The following is a 16,178-nucleotide window of genomic DNA, read 5'->3' on the forward strand; positions in this document are numbered from 1 at the left end:
AATGAGCCTTCCTTATGTCAGAATAAAAATCAAATATTGACTACAGAAACTTTTTGTTCAAAGGAGACAAATTTTGATTGAATTACTTTGTAGAGCAATTTATGAGTCAGTGGATTATTGAAAACAACTGAGTAATCAGCTAGCAGTTAGTGGATATTGTCAAGGAAAAAGAGAAACAGAGTCCAACCAAAACCAGTGATTCCAGGATGACTGTGAGAATACCCAAAAGTTTTCCCTGCTTGAGGAAAAAAATCAGAGGCTGAACATTTGCTGGTGGTGGGAGGTTTAAATAGACTTCATTAAAATAATCCAGTCAGTCACTAAACAAATTAACAAGTGAAGAACAATAAGCAGACCTGCTACAATACATTATCTAAGATGTCTAATTAAAAAAAAAAATTACAAGGCATGAAAATAAACAGTAAAGTGTAACCCATACTTTGGATACAAGCAGGGAACAGAAACTGCCTGAGAGAAAGAACAGATTTTTCACATTTATCAGAAAGGCCGTAAAGAAGCCATTATAGACATGTTCACAAAACCAAAGGAAACCATGCATAAGGAAGTAAAGAAGGAATGGTGACAAGGTTGCATTAACAAATAGAGAATATTGGGACTTCCCTGGTGGCACAGTGGTTAAGAATCTGCCTGCCAATGCAGGGGACATGGGTTCGAGCCCTGGTCCAGGAAGACAGATTATAAGAGATTATATAAGCTAAAGAACAGAGAGAAAAAGGAACACAGAAAAAAGAGCTTCAGAGAATTGTGGGGTATTGTTAAACAAACCTACACATGTATAATGGGATTATCAGAGAGGAGAGAAAGCAGCAGAAAAGACATTCCAAGAAATAATGGCTGAAAACATCCCAAATTTATTGAAAAACAATAACCTACTCATCCAGAAACCTCAACAAACTCTAAGCAGAATAAATGCAGAGATCCAAAGAGATGCCATAGAAAAAATGCTGAAAGTCAAAGACACGCAGCAAGAGAAAAATGACTAGTTACTTATAATGTAACCCCAGTAAGATTAACAGCTAACTTCCCAGCAGACAAGATGAAGGTCAGAAGGCAGTGGGAAAACATATTCAAAATGGTCAAGGGAAAAACCTGTTAACAAAGATTCCTATATCCAGCAAAGCTATTTTTCAAAATGAAGGCAAACTAAGACTTTCCTTAGTAAATAGAGACTGTGAATTTGTTGCCAGCAATAGGCACTTTACAATAGGCACTAATTAGAACAAACACAAAAAGATAAAGAGTACAGTATTATGGACTGAATGCTTGCATCCCTCCCAAATTCATATGTTGAAACCCTAACCTCAATGTAATGGTATTTGAAGATGGGGCCATGAAGAGGTAACTAGGTTAGATGATGTCATGTGGGTGGAGCCCTGGTCCAATGAGATTAGTGCTCTTATAAGAAAAGACACCACAGAACTTGCTCTTCCTCTGCTTGCACAGGCTGAAGAAAGGCCAAATGAGCCCACAATGAGAAGGTGGCCATCTGCAAACCAAGGGGAGAAGCCTCACCAGATATCAACCCTGCTGGTACCTTGATCTTGGATTTCCAGTCTCCAGAACAGTGAGAAAACAAATTTCTGTTGTTTATGCCACCCAGTCGTTATGGCAGCCTGAGCAGACTAATACAACCAAGAACAGGTAATTATGTAATTGGAAAGACTTTAGAAATGCATATTTCCCTCCTTTCTTCTGATTTTAGAGGCAAGTGTATAAAATAATATGTACATAATATAATGTTGGGCCTATAACATATACAAATGTAACATATTTGCCAATAATAGCATGAAGGATGTGGGTGGGAACAAAGCTGTATGGGCTAAGGAAATGCCTACTGATGGTAAGGTAACAGTTATAACAATGTATTGTGTTTGTAATATTAATATAATATGTATAACAAGAATACCAGAAAAAAGGGGGGAAAGAGAATAGAGCAGTGTAGCAGTAACTTTTCTTTATATCACTAGAATTAAACTAGTGTAAATCAGAAGCTGACTTGGATAAGTTAAGATATATGTGGTAAATCCTAGAAAAACCACTAACAAAAACCCTCTAGAAAAGTAAAACAGAAAGAAAGAAATTAAAATGCTACATTAGGAAATATTCATTTAATGCAAGAGAAAGCAGGAAAAGGAAGAATAAAAAAACAAACACAGGAGATAGAAAACAAAAAGCAAAATGGCAGACATAAGCCAAGTACATTAATAATAACATTAAATGTGAATGGATTAAATGATTCCATCAAAAGACAGAGATTGTCAGGATAAAAAATGATCTAACTATATGCTGTCTGCAGGAGACACAAAGGCTGAAAATAACAGGATGGTAAAAGATATATCACACAAACAGTAACCACAAGAAAGCTGGTATGTCTATATTAATATCCGACAAAACAGACTTTAAAACAAAAACTGTATGAGATAAAGAAAGCATTTCATAATGAAAAAGGGTCAGGGAAATATAATAGTTGTAAACATATCAGCTCCTAGTAAAGGAGCACCAAAATACACGAAACACACACTGAAAAGAATGTAAGAAGAAATATACAATTCAATGATAGTAGCTGAAGATTTCAACACTCCACTTCCCTTTCTTTGGCTGCACTGTGTGGCTTGTGGGATCTTAGTTCCCAGACCAGGGATTGAACCCAGGCCCACGGCAGTGAAAGCAGGGAGTCTTAACCACTAGACTGCCAGGGAAATCCCAACACTCCACTTTCAATAATGAATAGAACAACAATACAGTAGATCAACAAGGAACAGAAAACCGGGATAACACTATAAACTAATTAGACCTAAGAGACATCTACAGAACACTCCATCCAACAACAACAGAATATACAATCTTTTCAAGTGTATGTGGAATATTCTCCCGATAGACCATATGCTGGGCCATAAAATGAACCTCAGTAAATTTAAAAGGATAGAAATAATACAAAGTATGTTCTCCAACCACAATGGAAAGAAATTAGAAATAAACAGCAGGAAAAAACTTGGGACATACACAGGTAAGTAGAAATTAAACACCACAATACTATGTTACCAATAGGTCAAAGAAGAAATCAAAATAGAAACCAGAAAATACTTTGGGATGAACGAAGATGAAGATACAACATGCCAAATTTTGTGGAATGCCACTAAAGCAGTGCTTAGAGGGAAACTTATAGCTGTAAATGCCAATATTAAAAAAGAAGAAAGATCTCAGATCAATAACCTACACTTCCATCTTAAGACATTGGGTGGAGGGCTGGGGGACAGATCACCAAGCCAAAAGCAAGCCAAAGGAAGTAAATAAGAAAGATTACAATGGGAATAAACAAAATAGAGAACAGAAAAACAAGATGAAAATCAATAAACCCCAAAAGCTGGTTCACTGAAAAGATCAACAAAATTGACAACTTTTTGTTAAATTGACCAAGAAAAAAAGAGAGAAAACTCAAATTACCAGAATCAGAAATGAAGAGGGGAGATTACTAGACTACAGAAATAAAAAGGATAATAAAATAGTATGAAAAATTGTATACCAAGAAAATAGATCAAATTCCCAGAAATATACCAACTGCCAAAACGAACTCAAGTAGAAACAGATAATCAGAATGGATCTATAACAAATGAAGAGATTGAAGTAGTAATCATAAAACAACTTACACACACACACACACACACACACACACACAGGCCCCTGCATAGAAGGTTTCATCACTGAATTCTATCGAACATTTAAAGAAAAATTAACAATAATTCTTCATAAACTCTTCCAAAAAACATAGGAAAGAACACTTCCCAACTCATTCTATATTACCCTAATACTAAAACCAGACAAAGGCACCACAAGACAACAGACCAGTATCCCTTATGAATATAAATGCTAAAATCTGACCAAGTGTGATTTATCCCAGGAATGCCAGGGTCATTTAATATCTGAAAACCAATTAATGTAATACATTATATTTTCTCAACATGATACAAAGTACCTATGAAAAATCCACAACTAACCAGGGTCATTTAATATCTGAAAACCAATTAATGTAATACATTATATTTTCTCAACATGATACAAAGTACCTATGAAAAATCCACAACTAACATCTTTATTAAGGTGGAAGACTGAATGCTGTCCAGTCATGAAGAAGACAAGGATGTCAGCTCTCACTGCTTGTATGGAACAGTGTACTAAGCATTCTAGCCAGAGCAATAAGGCAAGAAAATGAAATAAAAGGTACCCAAATTGAAAAGGAAGAACTAAAACAATTTCTTCACAGATGACAGGATCATGTATATGGAAAATCCCAAGAAATCTATTTAAGAAGTATTATAACTAGCAAATGAGTTCAACAAAGTTGTAGGATACAGGATCAATACACAAAAAATAATCTGCATTTCTATACACTTCCAATGAACAATCAAAATGAAATTAAAACAATTCTATTCATAGTATCATCATGAAGAATAAAACACTTAGGAATAAGTTTAATAAAACAAGTGAAAAATTAACTCCAAAAACTACAGAAACATTGTTGAAAGAAATTAAAGATCTAAATAATTGAAAAACACCCCATGTTCATGGAATGGAAGAATTAACAGTTAAGATGCCAATTCTCCAAATTAATCTACAGATTTGACACAATCTCCATCAGAATCCCAGCTGACTTCTTTGTAGAAATGGATAAACTGATTACAAAATTCATATGGAACTGCAAGGGACCCAGAATAGCCAAAACAATCTTGATAAGAGAACCAAACTGGAGGACTCACACATCCTGATTTCAAAACTTCATCAATACAGTGTGGCACTGGTACAGGATAAACAGATTAGTAGAAGAGCACTGACAGTCCAGAAATAAACCCAGACATCTATGATCATCTGATTTTCAGTAAGGGTACCAAGACCATTCAATGGGGAAAGAACAGTCTTTTCAACAAATAGCACTGGGAAAACTAAATAGTTATGTGCAAAACAATGAAGTTGGATGCTTGTCTCATACCATATAAAAAATTAACTAAAAATGGATCAAAGATTTAAATGTCAGACCTAAAACTATAAAATTCTTAGAAGATATAGACATAAATCTTGGTGATCACAGACCTGGTAATAAATTCTTTGATATGATACCAAAAGCATGAGCAACAAAAGAAAAAAAGATAAAATGGACTTCATCAAAGTGAAAAACTTTTGTACTTGAAAGGACTGCATCAAGAAAGTGAAAAGACAACCCACAGAAAGAGAGAAAATATTTACAAATTATATATCTGTTAAGGGACCTGTACCAGAATATATGAAGAACTCTTATAATTCAACAATAAAAAGACACACAACCCAATTAAATTGAGCAAAGGATCTGAATATACATTTCTCCAAGGAAAATATACAAATGGCTTAAAAAGCACATGAAAAGACATTCAGTATTATTAGTCATCAGGAAAATCAAAATCAAAATCACGAGATATTACTTCACACCTACTAGAATGGTTATAATAAAAAAGTCAGATAATTAACAAGTATTAAATGATGTGCAGAGGACTTCCCTGGTGGCGCAGTGGTTAAGAATCCACCTGCCAATGCAGGGGACATGGGTCTGATCCCTGGCCCGGGGAAGATCCCACATGCTGCGGAGTAACTAAGCCCACGCACCACAACTACTGAGCCTGCACTTTAGAACCCAAGCACCACAACTACTGAGCCAATGTGCCACAACTACTGAGCCTGCACACCACAACTACTGAAGCCTGCACATCTAGAGCCCGTGCTCTGCAACAAGAGAAGCCACTGCAATGAGAAGCACGTGCACTGCAATGAAGAGTAGCCCTTGCTTGCTGCAACCAGAGAAAGCCCGCGTGCAGCAACAAAGACCCAATGCAGCCAAAACTAAACAAAATAAAGTAAATAATTTATTAAAAAAAAAAGAAGCATGTGCAGAAATTAGATCACTCATGCACTGCTTATGGAAATGTAAAACGTTGCAGTTGCTTTGGAAAACATCATCCTCAAATGATTAAACATACAATTACCACATGACCCAGTGATTCCACTCCTAGGTATATACCTAAGAGAAATGAAAGCAGATGTCTACACAAAAATGTACAAACTAACGTTTACAGCAGTAGTCAAAGGTGCAAACAACCCAAATGTCCATCAACCGACAAATGGATAAACACAATGTGATATATCCCTACCATGGATTATTATTCAGCTATAAAAAGGAGTAACCTACTGGTAATATGCTACAACATGGATGAACCTTAAAAACATTATGCTGAATGAAAGCAGCCAGTCACAAATGACTACACATAATTCCATTGATATGAAATGTCCGTATCAGGGAACTCTACAGAGACTGAAAGTAGATTAGTGGCTAGGAGATGATGGTGGTGGTGGAGGGGTTGGAGAGTGATAGCTAAAGAGTACAGAGTTTCCTTTTTTTCCCCCTTCATCAGTATATTCACATTAAAATTTTAAAAATTGTGATGAAATACACATAGCATACAATTTGCCAACTTAATCGTTTTAAGCATATAGCTCACTGCCATTAAACACATTCACATTGTTTCACAATCATTACCACCATCCATCTCCAGAACTCTTCATCTTGCATAACTGAAAGTGTACCCATTAAATGGCAACTCCCCATTCCTCCTTTCCTCAGCCCCTGGCAACCACCATTCTACTTTCTGATTCTATTCATCTGATGACTCTAGGTAACTCAAATAAGTAGAATTATACAGTATTGGTCCTTTTCTGACTGGCTTACTTCACACAGCATAACGTCTTCAAGATTCATCCATGTTGTAGCATGTGACAGAACTTCCTTCCTTTTAAAGACTGAGTAATATTCCACTGTATGTGTACACCACATTTAATTTATCCATTTATCTGTTGATGGACACTTGGTTTGCTTCTACTTCAGTGATTTATTTTTTCTTTATAAATTTATTTATTTAATCTTTGGCTGCGTTGGGTGTTCGTTGCTGCGCACGGGCTTTCTCTAGTTGCAGCAAGTGGGGGCTACTCTTCGTTGTGGTGCGCAGGCTTCTCGTTGTGGTGGCTTCTCTTGTTGCGGAGCATGGGCTCTAGAGTGCAGGCTCAGTAGTTGTGGCGGGTGGGCTTAGTTGCTCCACGGCATGTGGGATCTTCCCGGACCAGGGCTCAAACCCGTGTCCCCTACATTGGCAGGTGGATTCTTAACCACCGCGCCACCAGGGAAGCCCTACTTCGGGGTTTTTGTTTGTTTTTCTGGAGAGAAAAATGTTCGAAAATTGACTGTGGTGATGGTTGCTGCACATCTGTGAATATACGAAAAACTATTAAGCAGTACACTTAAGTGGGTGAATTGTATGGTATATTAATTTTATCTCAATAATGCTGTTTACAAAGAAGATAAATAAGGAAATAGTAGAATGAACAAAAATGGTGCATATGTAAAAGGTACACACAAAGAAGTCATATTATATGAAGTCACCCACAAAATGGTTGATGATTTAGGAAAAGTAATAGTATTCAAAACCCTACATAAAAATGTCATTGCTATCATTCATCTCTTCTCTTTATGGTTTTGCAAATATAATGACTGTTATTTCAAATTATTATTATTTTTGATGGGAGAATAGGACCTAGTGTATTCTTCTTAAGCAATAATTAGTTCACTTGAAAAGCAAGTCTCACATGTGCTACAGTTTTTAGTGACTACTAAAGATGATGTCATTGAAAATTTATGAATATTTGGCAAGGTGTGCTTTGGTTTTCTGCCTTTTTAAACCATCTGACTTCTTACTGCCAGTGATAGTCAAACAAACTTCCTGAACTTAATAACATTACTTAGTAGACATGTGCTGTGTTCCCTGAAGATGCTGTAAGTAATCGATATAATCCATTTGGGGACTATAGTAGTCTGGGTATCACACGTTTAATTCTTTAATAATGAATTAAAGAGACTGAAGCAGGTAACAAAAACCAAGCACTCTGAATCTCATTAGTCCCAATGACTGATTCACCATCTGTGACAACCCGAGCAAACTTCACTAGAATTTAAACCAAATTTAATCAGCCTAGCAGAAAAAATAAAAATTAAAAATGAAAGTAAACTATTCAAAGGTTACTCCATATTTCTCTTGGATCATTTCTGTTGCATTTTCCTATGAATAACAACATTTTTTACAACTTGTTTTTGGAGCAATTTTAATTTTGGGGGTGGATTATATTTGTGGTAAACCTTTTAGAGGTAGAATTACAGAATAAAAAAGTACAGCAGTTTCAAGTTTTGTTAAATATCATCAGATTGATTTATAGAATCAGTTTTCATATACCTAGCACCCAGCAATGTTTGTCTCTCTGCTTAGTGTTAACTGTTTTGTCCTCCTTTTTTGGTTAAGGTTGCCTTAATACTCATTTCTTAAGATTGTTGGGGAGAGTGAACATCTTCTCATGTGATAATTTATTATTAGTTCTTGTCAAGTGGGTAAACTACTTATTTCCATGAATTATTTGTGGAGTTCATTCTAGAACTCCACAAATAATTATCATTAATATTATCATTCCAGAACATACAGAAGTGATAAAAATGTTTATAAGCTTTTATCAGACATGTCACATTTCCCCACATCTTGATGCTTTCTTTTTGAAATCTGTCTTAATGTAACTGTGCTGAATCTTTATGTCAAAACAACCTTTGAAACATTCATCTACTCTTTGATAATGCACTTCATATCTTGAATCCTAAATCAGTAAGAAGAATAAAGCAATCAGAAAAGTATTTTCATAAACTCTTCACCACACCTATCTACATACTAATATCTGAGCCCATGCGCTCTGCTTTTCCTCCATTTACCATACACAAATCCTCTGCATTTTATTTATGGCTAACCGACTTCCATTTGAGTGTTTACTCTCATCCTCCTTCAGGACCTTACAACTCTACCCCCTCTCTCCTATAGCAACACACCTCTTTCTGCTGTCTTTCATTTCAGCATACAAACACTTCTTTTTTCAATTAAGAACAGGACACTCTCTCTTAACCTCATTTTCCCCTCCCATATACTACTGACATTCAATGCTCCCCTCTAGGGATGCAATTCTCAAAAGTTGTCTCTATTTAGTGTCTCCAGTTCCTCCCCTCCCATTCTCTTGCCCCTTCTCTCTTAAAGTCTTCCCCCATAGTTAACGATTTTATTACCTATTTAGGGGGTTGAAATATATATACAACAAGAGTACCCAGAAATATATTATACATTTTAAAGAATTATAAGATGAAGAACTATGTAACCTCCATTTGGATTAAGAAAAGAACATCAGTAAGTTTCCACACCTTTCCTCACCATGTGCCTCTATTGTATAGCAGTGCTCCACACGTAGGTTTAACTTTTTAAACAAATTGTTTCTGAAGATGTTTTTTTTTTAATTACTGAGATTTGAGAAGTCTTCATATCCTCTCTACATAAGTAATTTTTCAGATATTTGATTTCCCAGTCAGTATACTGTTTGACTTTTCATTTTTATTCTGTTGTGTAGCCAGTTTCCATCTGGTATAATTTTCTTACTGTCTTTAACATTTCTTGCAGTGCAGGTAAGCTGGTGATTAATTGTTTCAGTTTTTGCATGTTTGAAATAGTCTTTATTTCATATTTGTTTCTGAAAAATATGTCTACTGGTATAGAATTCTGTTTATTCTCTCATAACCCCAAATAGAGATGTTGTGCCACTGTCTTCTGGCTTGTATTGTTTCTAACAAGAAGTCTATCGAATTCTTATCTTTGTTCCTCTATATGTAACGTGTCTTTTTTTCTCTGGCTACTTTTACATTTTTCCCTTTATAACGTTTTGAAAAGTTTCCTGCATATTTCTTTTGCCTGAGTTTGTCGAACTTTTTGGATATGCAGGTTTATGATTTTCATAAATTTTGAAACATTTCAGCCATTACTATTCAAATATTTTTTTGTCCGCCCTTTTCCTCTCTTTGGAGAATGCCAATTGCACATGCATTAGGCCCCCTGAAAAGCACTGATGCTCTGTTCATTATTTTCTAGTCCTTTCTCCTCTGTCTGAATTTTATACTGGCATCGTTTCAGTCAGTTTCAATTGACTGATTTTTCCTCATTATTGGCCTTGTTAGTTTCTCACTTCCTTGCATACTTCCTAATTTTTGATTGGATGCCAGGCATTATGAATTTAACCTTGTTGACTGTTGGATATCCTTGTTTTTTTTTTGTTTTTTGTTTTGGCTGTGTTGGGTCTTCATTGCTGTGTGCAGGCTTTCTCTAGTTGCGGCGAGTGGGGGCTACTCTTTGTTGCAGTGCACGGGCTTCTCACTGCGGTGGCTTCTCTTGTTGCAGAGCACAGGCTCTAGGTGCGCAGGCTTCGGTAGTCGTGGTGTGTGGGCTCAGTAGTTGTGGCTCGTGGGCTCTAGAGCACAGGCTCAGTAGCTGTGGGGCACGGGCTTAGTTGCTCTGTGGCATGTGGTATCTTCCAGGACCAGAGATTGGACCTGTGTTCCCTGCATTGGTAGGTGGATTCTTTTTTTTTGCAGTACGCGGGCCTCTCCCTGCTGTGGCCTCTCCCGCAGCGGAGCACAGGCTCTGGACGCGCAGGCTCAGCGGCCATGGCTCACGGGCCCAGCCGCTCCGCGGCATGTGGGATCCTCCCGGAATGGGGCACGAACCCGTGTCCCCTGCATCAGCAGGCTGACTCTCAACCACTGTGCCAGCAGGGAAGCCCGCAAGTGGATTCTTAACCACTGACCCAGCAGGGAAGTCCCCCTTGTATTTTTTAATAATATTTCTGAGCTTTGTTCTGAGCCACAGTTATCTGGAGACAATTTAATCCTTTTGGGTCCTGCTTGTTTAAGGCAGGACCAGAGCAGCTTTTAATCTAAGGCTAATTGTCCTCCACTACTGAGACAGTATTCTTTTAAGTCCTCTACTCAATGCCTCATGTGTTATGACGTTTTGACATACTGGCTGGTAGGAATTTAAACTCTTCCTGTCCTTGTATGAGCTCCAGGGATTGTTCTGCCTGTTCCTTTTGAATGGTTCTTTTCCCTGCCTTGGGGAGGTTTTGCACATAAATGCACCAGCCAGCAATCAACTAAGACTCAAAAGGGTCCCACTTAGATCTCCAGAGCAACCTCTTTGTAACCCTCTTCTCTTCAGTATTCTGCCCTGCAAACTCTAAGCCACCTTGGCTTCCTTGGACTCCTAATTCCATCACCTTAACTTAGACAGAGGGTCTTGCTTGGGTTCCTCCTCCCTGAGATGTGGCTAGGAAACTCCCTAGGCAGCAAGCTGGGGCAATCGTTGTTTGTTTTCCCTCTCTCAGGGTTTACTGTCCCTCACTGCCTAATGAAAACTGCTGTTTCATGTATTTGTCTCTAGTTTTAAAGTTATGGTAGGAGGATAAATTTGGTTTCTATTACTCTATCATGGCTGGAAATGGAAATCAAGAGGATGTAGGATTTTAAGATCCTTTCATCAACATGTCTGATATTGTCCCCAACACTGATAAGTAAAACACAGGAGTTGTTTTACACAGGAGTGTGAAACACAAAAGTTGTTTTACACAGCAGTGTAAAACACACTCTCAAGGAACAGAAATTATTCACAAAATAAAATAAATAGAATATGCCAGAGGGGCACTTCCAACACAAACCTTTTCTGCTTCCTAAACTTTGAGTATCTCAGGGGATCGCTTGTTATCTAGGTTACCTATGGCCTGAAGAAATAACAAATAAAATGGCAAGCCATTCAAATTCTTGGGCTGTGAAGAAAGTCAGGATGGATTTTGAGAAACAATTTGGAAAAGCTTAAAATTTACTTGAGGAAGAAAGCTGTAAAAATCTACCGAATATGGGCTTCCCTGGTGGCGCAGTGGTTGAAAGTCCGCCTGCCGGGGGACACGGGTTCGTGCCCCAGTCCGGGAAGATCCCACATGCCGTGGAGCGGCTGGGCCCATAAGCCATGGCTGCTGAGCCTGCGCGTCTGGAGCCTGTGCTCCGCAACGGGAGAGGCCACAACAGTGAGAGGCCCGCGTACCACACACACACACACACACACACACACACACACACACCTAACGAATAATTCAAAAGTGGGTGGGAAGATTAAAGAGATGTACTCCTTTTTTCTTATGTTTAAAAAAAAACTAACTGAATTTCTCCTTACATAAGTTCTTTCCCTTCTGTCTTTCAAAAAAGTACTACCTATTTTTGAATAAATACTCTTCTTGACCTTTTATCTGTAAGACTTCATGAACTGCAAAACTTGTAATTTCCTTCTTAGAGTTCTTTGTTATTTTGGCCACATTGTGGGGCTGGCTTATTTATTTATGTATTCATTACAAATTATTCATTTATTTATTTTTGGCTGCATTGGGTCTCCGTTGAATCGTGTGGGCTTTCTCTAGTTGTGGTGAGTGGGTGCTACTCTTCGTTGCAGTGCATGGGCTTCTCATTGCGGTGGCTTCTCTTGTTGCGGAGCAGGGGCTCTAGGCATGCAGGCTTCAGTAGTTGTGGCATGAGGGCTCGGTAGTTGTGGCTCACGGGCTCCAGAGCACAGGCTCAGCAGTTCGGGCTCAGATGCTCCGCGGCATGTGGGATCTTCCTGGACCAGGGCTTGAACCTGTGTCCCCTGCCTTGGCAGGTGAATTCTTAACCACTGCGCCACCCTGGTTTAATTTTTAAACCAGAGCTTATGAACAATGTAATTAAAAATACAGAAAATATAATGTTTAGAACATATGATTCCTAACAAAGTTCACATATTATGTGTACACTGAAAAATGACTTGAATGAAGACACCAAAATTTAACAGTGATTATCTCTGAGTGGTGAGATTGTAGCTGATTTGCTTTTTCACCCTTTTTTACATTTTGAAAATTTTATATTTTCAAATTTTCTACAATGACTCTGTATTGTATGTATAATCAAGAAGACCCAAACAAGTTAAATAGAGAAAACACTCTTTTAACGGACAAAATGTAGATGTAGGAGAATTATTTTTCCCAATAGAAACTCACTGAGAGAGACTGAAAAATGAAAAGATTTTTGCAAGAAATATCACCTTTCCTCCTTATTCTTTAAAGATATCTACTTAAAAATTATTAATCTAAAATAGAGACTTCCAAGAAAATAAAAAAATAAAAAATAAAATACAATAGAGACTTCCCTGGTGGTGCAGTGGTTAAGAATCCGCCTGCCAATGTAGGGGACATGGGTTCGAGCCCTCGTCCGGGAAGATCCCACATGCCGTGGAGCAACTAAGCCCATGCGCCACAACTACTGAGCCTGCGTTCTGGAGCCCGTGAGCCACAACTACTGAGCCCGCCTGCCACAACTACTGAAGCCCGTGTGCCTAGAGCCCATGCTCCGCGACAAGAGAAGCCACGGCAGTAAGAAGCTTGTGCACCTCAACAAAGAGTAGCCCCTGCTCACTGCAACTGGAGAAAGCCCACGCGCAGCAAGAAAGACCCAATGCAGCCAAAAATAAATAAATAAATAAATTTATATTTAAAAAATTACTATTATCACTCATTTTTGGTGAGTTTACAAGAAACGGAATAGCTATAAGCATCCTCTTCCCTTCCTATTTAACATTATTTTTGTCCATATAACTTAATTTACTAATTAATTTTGCTGATAAATAAAAGCTGTTATATCCAATGAAGAGAAAATAAACATTCTGAAAAGGCAATGTTTTAGCACCAGAAGTAACTTTCTTATTACATTTTATTTCTCTAGGCTAACTGTTAACAAATTCCCTTTTAATAACAACAGAAGTAAAATTTCACTAAAACATGTGGTTCAGATTGAGACTCTGTTATTGACAATTATTTCAAAGGATGGCTGAGGCAAACAAAAAACCAAAATGCAAAACTAGAAGTTTAGGAGAAATCAAATGAATCCAAAACAGTTCCAGAAGTAGGACAAAGGGGACACTAGAGGAATACTAGTTTACAAAACGAGGAAAAACAGACTATGCAGATGGAAAAGGGAAAAAGACTTAAAAATAGGTTTTCTTCTTCATTATTTCATAAAGATTCTATGAAGCCTTTTTTTTAGAGTTCTGAAAAATAAAGGTTACAGTCTCTTCAAGTTCCCCTCTCTGTACGCTAGCCCTTTGAGATTGCAGATCACAGACAAAAGTATATTCTCCTTTTGAGTTTCAAGATAAAAATGGGAAAATAAATGGTAATACAGGAGGAAAAAAAACCCTAAATGGGAGCATTTTGAAAATATTATCCAACTAGCCTGCCCATTTTTGCAGACTGTAGGAATGATATTAGTTTTTTTCTCTACATCATAGACTGACAGAAATACCATGATTTGTTGTAAAACTAGTTTCTCTGACCGGTACATGGCTTGCTGAAAGTGACAAGACACATGATTTGTATCAGGCTATGCTAAATCCTCATAGTACACGTAACAACACAATCCAATACAAACACAAAATTGCCTCAGTGATAACTGATTGGTTGAGCTGAAAGTAAAGATAATTCAAATTCCACTTTTCTGCATAAGGAGCCGCCATAAGAAAATGGATTGCTAAGCAACTCAAGCTAAGGAAGACATTTTTCAGAACAAAGGCTCACTTAGTGTTCTTATAGAAATCTTATAATCTGGTAATGTTTTAGTAAAAACACGAGTGTTTGGATCAGGATCCTATAGCTTAGAGTTTAAGATATACTTTCCCCCTGTGAACAAACTGAGATTTATTATACTTGCTGGTATGGAGTAATCGACACAGTTTTACCTTAGGACACTGGGTCTTGGATGAAATTTTATATTGACAGTTATTATGACTTTCTCGCAAATGTGTAAAATATTACTGAGTTATGGAGACTTGTGCATAGCTGAAGTGTACAGATGAAAAAAAGGGCTGGTTAGCATAGGTCAGCGAGTCTCAACTCTTATTGCCAGAAGAATCACCTGGAAGGCTTTAAAAAATAATGGGAAATTTTAACACAGTATAAATTTCTATTTTCAGGACTTCCCTAGCAGTCCAGTGGTTAAGACTCCGTGTTTCCATTACAGGGGACGCAGGTTCAATCCCTGGTCAGGGAACTAAGATCCTGCGTGCTGAACAGTGAGGCCAAAAAAAATTTTTTTTTAAAATTTTCACTGTGCAGCAGCTCTACCACAAAAGAGCTGGGGCTCATCATTGTACAAAACTCCAAAGTTGCCTGTGAGATTTCAACCAACTTGTTGTTTAAAAAGCCTGGGCCTTTTCAGTTTGTGGCATCCACAGAGAGGAGGAAATATGTGAGCTCCTCAGGTGTGTATGTATGTGTGTTTATGACAACAAATAAAATGAGAGTCAAGTCCCCATTTTCCCAAGCAGATTCAATGAAGCAAGTACTGCAACCCCTTCTTCACCCCTAAATACCATCTGTAACCATAACTGGGTGACAACCTCTTATCAGCAATTCTACCTTCAGACTCCTTATTAAAAAGAGCACCAAGGCTACTCTGGCAACCTTACAGAAATGTCATGAGAATAAATGAAAGACTGTAATCCACTTTGAACAGCAGACTAAAAGTATCCAACTCAAAGGAAGACTATTTTTTTTTTTAACACATTAGGCTTATCAGAGAAGTTTCTGTTCTTTTAAGTTAAGTAGCTAATGGAATACTTCACGACGTGCTTTAATATAGACCTACTATCATTTGCTTCTCATATGCCTCCCTCCTCTTACTGATGAAAAAGGAGCTCCCCAGAGCCTGAAAGATTGCAGCAAGATATTCTGCTCTTGAAGTTATATACAGGAAATACATTCTCCCCAGACTCTTACAAAAACCTTAAATATTAACACATAAACGCTCTTAACTCTAAGATCTATGGCCAACTATTGATTCCACTTAGGTGAGTAAAAGGAGACTGGCCTACTACTTTCAGGCACATGAGGGAAAACTTGATTCTCCATTGGTTTACATATGGAATGCCTTGGTTACACTGATTTTGTTAAAAAAAATGCTAGATAAATAGATTGTATTGTAGTTTTTCTATTCTAGATTAGAGAATGATCTCAGGTAATGCCCCTTAGGCAACTTTAAAATTAGCAACAGACCACAATCCTGATAAACAATGAGGAGTTATAAGATTATGCTTTTTATTCATACTCACCTTAAATTATTTTGTTGGCCAGGTGGAATGATGCTATAGTAAACTGGCATTCCT

At 37.5% G+C, this 16,178-nt stretch overlaps 1 protein-coding gene across 1 annotated transcript in view; it reads right to left on the reverse strand.

Annotated features, from left to right (window-relative positions):
* LOC103074306 (R3H domain-containing protein 1-like) overlaps nt 1-16,178 on the reverse strand; it is a gene marked incomplete at its 5' end in the record, with an annotated part of 53,857 nt that overhangs the window by 20,166 nt on the left and 17,513 nt on the right. The window contains one exon of the mRNA XM_007452024.1: nt 16,125-16,178. Coding sequence (XP_007452086.1) covers nt 16,125-16,178 — 54 coding nt within the window. The remainder of the gene's footprint in view (nt 1-16,124) is intronic.

Source organism: Lipotes vexillifer, unplaced genomic scaffold (assembly GCF_000442215.2).
Source record: "Lipotes vexillifer unplaced genomic scaffold, Lipotes_vexillifer_v1.1 scaffold105, whole genome shotgun sequence".
Classification (NCBI taxonomy): domain Eukaryota; kingdom Metazoa; phylum Chordata; class Mammalia; order Artiodactyla; family Lipotidae; genus Lipotes; species Lipotes vexillifer.